Source organism: Aegilops tauschii, chromosome 4, assembly GCF_002575655.3.
Source record: "Aegilops tauschii subsp. strangulata cultivar AL8/78 chromosome 4, Aet v6.0, whole genome shotgun sequence".
Lineage (NCBI taxonomy): Eukaryota > Viridiplantae > Streptophyta > Magnoliopsida > Poales > Poaceae > Aegilops > Aegilops tauschii.
Window position 1 is genome coordinate 247,653,532 of NC_053038.3, and position 10,314 is coordinate 247,663,845.

At 43.2% G+C, this 10,314-nt stretch overlaps 1 protein-coding gene across 1 annotated transcript; it reads left to right on the top strand.

The window, feature by feature from the left end:
- Positions 1-2,357: 2,357 nt before the first annotated feature.
- Positions 2,358-2,939, top strand: LOC141021800 (uncharacterized). Its single transcript, XM_073497649.1, has 2 exons — positions 2,358-2,431; positions 2,534-2,939. The coding sequence occupies exons 1-2, from the start codon at positions 2,358-2,360 to the stop codon at positions 2,937-2,939; spliced, it is 480 nt and encodes a 159-aa protein (XP_073353750.1).
- The last annotated feature ends 7,375 nt before the right edge of the window (positions 2,940-10,314 follow it).

Below are 10,314 nucleotides of genomic sequence, written 5' to 3' on the forward strand. Positions count from 1 at the left end.
TAATTCATATGCACGAAGCTGTTCCGAGACCATCCACTCCTGTGTAATTTCCTCTGTACACTCAACAGACTGCGATTGTGTTTCACACAAGACGGGACGTCTCTGGTCAAAGCTCACACCAACATCACCCTCTACAAAATAATGGTTAATCAATTGAGTAACCTCCTAAAACCCAGGCGCCCTAGCATGGAAAACAGACACTACGTCAAAAATGAAGTTTAACTATGGTAGTTAAAAAGTGCACAAAAAGAACAAATGCAGTACACTTGGACATATAAAATGCAGTGCTCCAATCATAAGCTAAATAAAAATTAATGCATTGTACAAAAAAATTGAATAAAACAACAATGCAGTTCACACATACATATAGTGGAGTTCACATATACAAATAAATGCAGTGCTGCATACACTAACTTCACGTTTGTTCCCAACAAAATGCAGCACTAGATACAGCAAGGCGACGCCAATTTGTACAACATCAAGTAAGCAGCATACACAAAATAAACAAAGCATTCACTTACCAGAAGGAGGGGCCACACTTATGGGAGAAGATTCAATTGGCGAATTCATTTGATGTCCTCCCTCATCAACATGATCCTTACCACCAGGACAACGAGAGCCAATTGGTGTATCATTATGACCACTGCAATCACCTACTGGATTGAAAAAACCAGAAACAGAAATTACAAAACATCACAAGAAAAATAATGCAAAGGAACGCAGACAACTAACACATCATAAACAAAAATGCAGGATGAATTAGGAAAATAGATAAACATCAAACAAAATAAACAAAGCCAAAAATAAGCACTCCACATACCCTGAACTTCTCCTCCCACTCTGGTCGGCAAAGACATGGCGTTTGCCTGCACCACAAGGACGAACTGACAGATATAAGCAACAAAATCGGAGATATATGACGAAACCCTAGATGCACCTTGCTCTGCCTACAGAGCACACACGAGTATTGACTTCAAAATAGAGATAAAATCGCCTATTTACGAAAAAATACATAAGCAAACAACGCAACAGCAACTACCAGAATCACAAAACTAGATAAAGGGGACGACCAAGACCGAGGACAAGGGGACCGTACCACAAAAAGGGGATGAACGGCGGCGGGGGGAGGTGGAGGGGGGCGATGGGAACGGACGGGAAAGGGCTGCGGGAGCGCAGCGGGAAGGGCTGGCGGAGCGGACGGCGACGCGGAATGCAGGAATAAGGACCTCTTGAGGGCGGCACTTCCGCGAGCGACGGCGGTTGCTGTGGGCGACGGCGGTTTTGCTCGAGGGAGAGAGGAGAGGGGATTCTTCTCGGTCTCTCTCCCTGACAGCGGACCTGTGGGATCGCCTGGGAGGGACACGTAGGAGGCCCTTGTGGCAAAGGGTTACATAAAATGGGCCGGCCCAAAACGGCCCGGCTAAATAAGACGGACTACATCGAAACGCTCATGATGTAGTTCTTTATGAAGAACAATGAAGTTAAGACAGTAAAACAAAATCAAATACATACAGTTCATAAAAAAAGTTAATTCAATAACAACGTGCGTGTTAAGAGAACGCATCCGAAAAAAGTCTACCTTCAAATAAGTGACACGACAAAAAAAAGGTTGGGAGGCCCCCCAACCCCCCCCCCCCCCTCCTGTGTCAGGGACTGCAGCAAGTACACGCAAACAGATGCAGTACGCAGCTCGAGAAAATTGCAGTGCATTTGGTTAGATGAAGCAGTACGTTATAATAAGCAATTCAGTTTCGGATTACCTACATGAATAAATACACGGTCTAGCCCACAGCGAAATACTTGTAAAATTCCGGAATACATTGTACTTTTTCCAGGGGCTGCAGCAAGGATACGCAAAAAAGGTGCAGTACGCACTATAGACAAAACGTAGTTTTGTTTGATAAACGATGCAGTGCGGTATGATAACTAATGCAGTTCCGTGAACACGTAGGATACATATAAACGTGACAAATGCCCGTTCGCACAAAAAGTGGTGTTTAAAAAAATTACTGATCAAAAATAAAATAAAACCACGTTCGCATACAACCACCCAATCCGAGCGGTTCCATCGCCACAAACCCACGATCACAGACGCAACACCAACCCACGATCAGCAAATCCGCATCGTTAGCGAGATCGTGCAGTTCATCCGATGCGGCCATCCCACCCGCCCCTCCCCTTAAATTCAGACCCCTGCCAAAGGCCTTCTCATCCACAACAACACAAGTATCCATTGCGCTGCCACCAGATAACACCAAGCCCTACTACCGGTGATGGCGTTCTTCAATGAGTAAAAGGGCGTGGAGGCCCACGGCAACACCAAGTTGCACGTCATCCACACCAACGACAAGAAGCGGATGGCAATCTCCCTCTTGCAGTACGAGCGCCACCTTAGCCTCCAGCACCACAAGATCGTCGGCATTGATCTTGAGTAGAACAACGAGCCTGAAGCGACGCAGCAACCCGCCCTTGTCCAACTCTCCGTCGGCAAGACTCAGCCAGTGCTGCTCTTCCAACTGAGCACCGCTGAAAGGTGCACCACCTTCGACAACTTCCTCGCCGACCCTAGGTACATCTTTGTAGGCCTCTCCATCGATAGCAACAAAACCAGGCTAGAGCGCGTCAATCTGGAGAAGTGGAGGGTGCCCGAGGCAACCAAGGAGTTGGACTCCCTCGGAGACGTCTCCGGCATGCTCATCGACGACTACTACAACAACATGAAGAAGAAGATCACCGACGACGAACACAGGCGCTGGGCCACCCCGCCTCTGTCCATGAGGCACATCGAGTACGCGGCAAAGGATGCCTATGGAACATATGAGATATGGAACTGCATCACCCTCACCCAGGACGGCCTTCGCCGTGCAAAGCTGGAGAAGGAGGAGCCCCCCAAGAAGTGCGCCAGGAGCAGCTGGGGATGGGGAGACGCTAACTGGTGAAGAAGCAGATGGTGCCGGCCAAGAGCCAACAGTGGTAGCATCGTTTTAGAATTATCATCAAATTTGCTTTATGTTATTTGCTTATGTGTTGTTAGTTTGCTTGTGATCATTTGCTTTTGCTGAACTTAGTTTGCTTGTCATGCAGAATCGCTTGTAATGATGAACTTTGGTTATGTAGATTGCTTTCTGTTGAACTTAGTTTGCTGATGATGAACTTATCATACAGAATGCTTGTGATCATTTGTTTTCTGTTGTTTTCTTATGTATCATTAGATTCGAGCAGTGCACAAAACGGACGAAGATGCAGTGCGCCAATAGGACGCATGCAATGCAAAACGTGTATGAATGCAGTACAGGACTCTGTCGAATGCAGTGCACACATACCCAGCACAGCAGTGCACGCCTCTGCATTTGAAAAAATAATACATAAGATCAAAAACACGAAAAGAAAAATGTGACCTGTATAGGTAGTGCGGAATATGTGAACATGCAGTACAGAAACATGATCAATGCAGTGAACAAATGATTTACTAAGCAGTGCACAGCCCTACATTTGAAAAAAGAATGCATAGGAGCAAAAACATGAAAAGAAAATGCGAACTGTACATGTAGAGCGGAATATGTGAACATGCAGTACAGAAACATGATCAATGCAGTGCATGAATGATTTACTAAGCAGTGCATGCCCCTACATTTGAAAAATATGCAAGACGAAAAAATACAAAGAAAAAAATTTGACCACACTGGTGCAGCCAGGCCCCAGCCAATCTCGTAGTAGATCTGCGCCCACAGCAGGTGAGTCGTTCTAAGACACGATGCATGGGGCCGGGCACACATGGGCCCACAGGCCAGAGAGCATAGAGCAGCGAGCGCCGTGTATAAGCGCCCAAATAAGTAACCAGAGGAGTTCGATATGGCTGCCTCGCCAGCGCTTATAAACAGGTCGAGCGCGCCCTCCGTGGGCGAGGTAGGACTAAACATTAGGCCGCACACACAACGCACCGGGAACCAGCCGTGCTGACAGGCCGACTTGGGCCGAATACGTCTTCACTCCAGAAACACAAGCCCAACAGGCAAAAGAGAGGCTGCTAAAAATTTAAAAAAATCCCACATACCACTCCACAAACATAGGCCCAACACCGCGTTCCACAGTTCGTTGTGATATGACAATGCAGTTTGCTATATTCAAGTAAGTAGTCCTGTTGCTTCTCAAATGCATTCGCGTACACTGAATCAGAATCAATCCACCACCTAACACCAACCACAACATTTATTACTTTCGTTGCTCAATTGGTTGCATAAGAACCTATCCATTCATGCTCCAGACTGACACAACTCCTCCCCCCGTTACTCTTTTTCTTCAAATCGTAGATCTAGGGTTCATCCCATCCACAACTATTCTCTGAAATTCCACTGAACCTGCCATGGACTGTAAGTGCGGGTGTTTGGCAAGGATGGCGCCGGTAGCGGACACATGCGTTTACGCAGAGGGTCTAGAGCTCACAACACCGAGTGGCGCAGCATGCTCGGGTGCCTGATGATACCCAACAGGGGGTTTCGGGCGCCATTTCTTCATCGCCTCACACCCGCAGATCTGCAGGAAAGTTGGGTATGTTTTCCCCCTCACAATTTTCGACATAATCCAGGCTGCAAATCCACATCTGAATATATAGTTCCATCAATTTGTCCAGTAGTGTAAAAAATACAAAAAGAATGTGTATTGTTGTTCAGATTTGTTAGTACCACACCAGGTATCGACACCTATTTTTCTAGATGCTTCCACCTATTTTTTTTCAGTACCACACCAGGTGTCGACACTAGTTAGATCAAAACCCCAACACACGAACAAAAAAGAGGGTCAGTAGATCAGTGTTGCAGTTCTCTTAACATGCTAGCGAAGTACACTGTAAATGACCTTGCAGTACAAACATGTTAAAGTATAATATATATCCTAGTAAAACTAGATTTCAATTCCGTATATAAGTTTGTTCATACATTGCAACTACTTTACCAAAATAGTAGTCATATATATGTACATATTTAAGTCAGCATAAATAGATCATCCTAAGTATAAAGAAAAACATTTGTTGTTTACTAATAAACATTCTTTTTCCATCCATTCCAAAATGCAGAAACTGCCATCCATAATAAAATTTCCTGCTCCGAGTTCAGGGAAGGTTACCTTGGAGACACAACACAAGAATGGGTATGCAGACATGCAAGCTGACTACCACATTGACTCTGAAGACTGCATCAACATAACTACTGGCTGGAATGATTTTCTCTCCCGGAATGGCTTTGAGGCTGGAGAAGTGGCCATGGTGTTTTCCTACAAAGAAGAAGACTCCCTCAAGTTTACAATATTTGCACTGTAGGTTGTCTAGGATAAAAGCTAAAGCCATCAGTGGCATATTCTAATGCTTTGCTTATGTTGTATGCTTTTAAAATTATGTCCATCAGAAGGCTTGAACGATGCCTATTTAAAGTATGCAACCTCATCTGCATCATTTTATCACTCTTTTTAGACAAGTTGTTGCTGACAGAAATGCAGTTCTCTAATACACATAGTACAGTCCTTATATAAAAATTTGCAGTACTCTGAACAATAACAATGCAATGCCAATGGTCAAAAACTTTCTACTTAACATATGCTGTTCAACAGAATTCTCATGCTATGGAGTTCAGAAGAATAGACATAAAATACAAGAAATAGCAGTATAACTATCCTTCTAATGCAGTACAAAAGGGCATACTATGCAGTTCTCTAAAACACAGAATGCAGTGTAAGAAAAAGAATTATCTCATAAGCTGTCATGCCCACTATAATACAGTTACATTGAAGTCCACTACTTAACGAAATGCAGCACACTACAAACATATGCCAGAACTACATCAATAAAATCAAAGCAGTACAAATCCAGACATGTAGGAGACCAACAGAGGTGCCAATTCCACTCGCAGTTCGATTAGTGGCCAAAACATTGCGCAACCACTCAAATTTGAACAATTACCCACCAAAAAATACATCAAACCCACGGCCACTACGATGAACAGCATGAGCTATTCTTTAAAAATGCACATCAAAAAGACGAACATTATATGTGCAATATAGTAAATTCAAATGAAAAAGAGAAACTAATAACAAGATTCAAAAATGCATCGACGCACAAAATCCAAAAAAAAAACAACAAGAACAGACAAGCGGACGAAGCTCACACGCCCAGACAATCGATTTCACAGAGATTGATAACTAACTCCTAAAAATTAGACAAATTGTAGAGTATACGGACCGATTAAAACGAATGCAATCAATGAATTCCTACTAACAAACAACATCCGAGCACGAAAAAGTCACATCCGACGCGAACACGAACGAACAGAGAAAGCTCGTCCGCCAAATCGCTCAATTTGCAAAGATTCTAGTCGCTTTTCCTGTAAATCACAAAGAATAAAGGTCAAATGAGATCCAGAAACAAATTAAATCATCCCGCAACACCCGATTCCACAATAAAACGCGGGCGGGCCGCCAGAAAATGAAGCAGTTCTCCCGTGAAGCATTGTAGTGCTCATCGTACAAAGGATGTAGTTCGCTTCCGTTGAGTGTGCAGTGCAGAAGTGTTAGCAGAATAACTATTATGCTAATATTAGCAGAATAGACCGACTGTATATATATATATATGACTATTCGTCACCCTAGGTGAGGAATAGTTATTCTTCACCCCCCCTCTATTTTACCACCAATGCACTGTAATTTTATGTTCCGTAAGTTTTGTCTTATTTCTGACGTAAAAAGAGACCGTAAGAAAATATATAATCGCTGTAAAAAATATTTTAGGTGATGGAAAATTACAAACCTAAAAACATAGTGTAAAATATACATCAACTCCAAATTTTCTTGTCTTATAACCTATATTTTTATTTTCTTATACCAAATTTTTCGTAGTATAGGAATGTAACTATTTGAATTCCAAATGTAATTTAATTATGAAGTGATCGTAAGATTACCTCGGGTGAAGAATAACTTATTCTGCACCCTGGGTGATGAATAGCATCACTATATATATATATATATATATCAATTAGGCTTCAAGTGCGTACTTGTTGGTGAAAGTGTTGTCCAATGGGAATTATATTTTGTATTACTCATGTAGCCTACAAAGTCTTGTAACTTCTTACTCCATTTCCAAATTTGTACTAGTCCTCTATACCTTATATTGCGCTACTCGTACTACTACCTCCCTCCTGGTTTATTGGTCCCCTTCATAATTTGTGTCAAATTTTGACCATAAATTTCACTAACTAAATGTTAATGCATGTCACAAAAAATTATATCGTTTGATTCATATTTGAACATAGTTTCGAATGGTATAATTTTCGGTGACATGCATTGACAATTTTGTTAGTTAAACCTATGGTTAAAATGTGACACTAAATACGACTAGTAAGTATTATAGTAGTAGTACTAGTATATGTCGGTTAAATTATTCATCATGTACTCACATTGAATTGACGTGACAACACGCTGCGCGTGAGGTGACACTAGAGTCTCGGCGGCGTGTTCGGGTATTGTGGAATTGAGATTTAGAGTACCACTTATCTATCGAAATCTTTCATCATTCACTTGAAATAGTCGATTGATCATACATTGAGTACCATATAACTGGAATTAACCGATGCAAGTCCAAGAAGGATTGGCCGGTGCTGCCGGCTGGCATCAAGTTCGATCCGACGGATCAGGAGCTGATCGAGTACCTTGAGGCCAAAGTGATTGCTGACAGCGTGAAATCTCACCCTCTCATCATTTGTTCATCCCAACCATCGACAGCGAGCACGACATATGCTACACCCATCCTAAGAAACTTCCAGGTGAGACACCGATCGACCGTCTACTTGCACAAACATATTCCTTTGTTTATAGCTCTATTTTTTTTGACACAGACCTAGTGAAGCAATTACAATTTGACAGTTAATAAAAAGTGAAACAAGTGACTGCAACATGCCAAAGATGTTATGAAAATGCCAGCTACATGGACTAAAACCTGTATTCGACAATACTGCAGGTATCACACTGAGTGGCCTAAGCAAGCATTTCTTCCCGTGCAACTCCGGGGCGTTCAAAAGGGGCACGTGGACGCGTCGCAAGATACAGTCGGAGTGCGGCATGCACGCTCTGGCACAAGACCGGCAATACCTTGCCGATGATGGTCAACGGCCGGCAGACGGGCAACAAAAGGTTCTGGTGCTGCACACCAACAAGAACTTCGACCAGCAAAGGACCGACTGGGTGATGCACCAGTACCACCTCGAGGACCTGGAGCAAGAGAAGGAGCGGGAGCTAGTCCTCTGCAAGATTTTCTACCAGACGAACACTAGGGCCAGGTCTAAAAAGATTATAAGTTAGTTTGGTATTAGTACTTGTACTACCTGGTCGTCTGCAAGTTGGTATTGTTGTTAACGATCTTTCGGTATGAACTTGGCATTTGCTTCCAACCATCATGCCGAGGGTCGACATGGATATAAAGCTAAATCATTTGTTTCGAAATGAATTTTCACGCACCTGATTTTTATTTGATGGGTAGCATAAGCACCTGCCATTCGAATTCCCAGTTCTCCAATTTTTTACATCTTCGAAGTACGTAGGGGATCCATCCGGTTTCACATGCTGATAGTTGGAAGCAGCACATCAGAACTAGGCTGTGGCATGCCAAGCCTAGCTGCAAATTGTTAAAAGAGAGGAGCAATGGATTTGGGCCTTCCAGAACAGTTAAGTGTCGCAACCTCGATCATGAAGCGCCTCCCATGGACTAAAAAAGGCCTAGTCCATTATTATTAGTTGAAATATGTAAAATATTGCATAATGAAAATAAATATGTATAATGTAATGAATTTAGTCCGCTTTCACTGAAAACCATCCGATTTGCATGAAATTCATCCATGGAACCACAAGACGGCTGGCCATACAGAGCCTAACCATACGGAACCAGCAAGTCCATGCACTTAATATCATGATGGAAAAATAATGCTGACGTCTGAGACGGTGAAACCCATGAAGTCTTCAACATACTCAATAAACAAGAGAATTCTGCAAGTACAGACTGATAACTGGGATCCAACAGGTGTATTGTTATTTCAGGTCGAGCAAGTTTCAACTGGGTTGTAGACTGCCCAGGCTTGGTTTTGTTTTTAACAGGCCCAGCCCATGCCGACAACGGGGCACAAAGATCCAGCAGGTATCTACTGGCCTCTGGCCCGCCAGCGTTAGTTATATTTTATCTTAGAGCATCCGCAGGCAGTTTTTCTACTGAATCAAACACACAGCCCAGTTCTATTTTCCTCTTGAAACGCCATGTCCTACTTTCGTTTTCTTATCTCTACCTATAGTTTTACTACTTCATATACACGTACAATTATATTGAAAATACATAAAGTTCCCTTTTCATATTTACATCCTTATTTTTTTGTTAATTTCCCTCCCATCGCTGATTTTTTTACCACTTGTTTTCCCTTAAACCAACTCAATTGTCCCAAGTCTTATTTGCTTACAAAAACAAAATGATTTTTTTAGCAAATCAATAAGTTCTTTAAAAAATAAATGTTTATCAATACAGGATTGCAACAGTTCGGACTCCACCGAAATATGCAAAATAAGGTTAAACCTTTTTACCGTGGTCCTGGGCAGAAAATGGGCTGTAATAAATTCCTTCAGAATTAGCAAATGGTCTGCAAATTATTAAAAAATAGCAAATGGGCTCTATGTTGTCTGCCACAGATTTGGAGGCTAACTTGTGGGCCTACTAAGTTCATGCGTACACAAGGTTTCTCAAAAAAAGAAACTTAGTCAACAATTGACTCTACCAGTGTCAGACCGTTAGATGTCAATCTAACGGCAATCGTGCTTCTTTAGTCTCTGATCTTCCTGCTCCAGCCGCCCAAACCAGCGCTGGCGGAACCGCCTGCTCCCACCTCCCGTGGTCGGCTATGCTGCCGGGTAGGCCTCACGGCCCCACCATACTCGCATCCCTGGCCTGCTATCCCTCTACTCACCCACACCTCCTGTTATTTTCCGGCAATGGCAACCGAACCAGTCAATCCTCGTACTCCCCACCGCGTGGGCAACCACTGCCGTGTCTTCCCCGGCTCTGTGTCGTTCCCTTCCTAGGCCTCGCCGTCGTCCACCGCCCTAGTGCTCTCGGTGCAGCGTGGTTAACATGGTCAACGAACGACATCCATCGGAAGTGGACTATACGTGGAGAGGCTGACAACTGGGTCCACGGCCGCACACAAGGAAATGCCTCCTTATTACGTGCAAAATAATGATTCCTCTAGCTGACAGGTGGGACCCACCGGAAGGGCCTCTGCATTTTGTGAAAAAAAA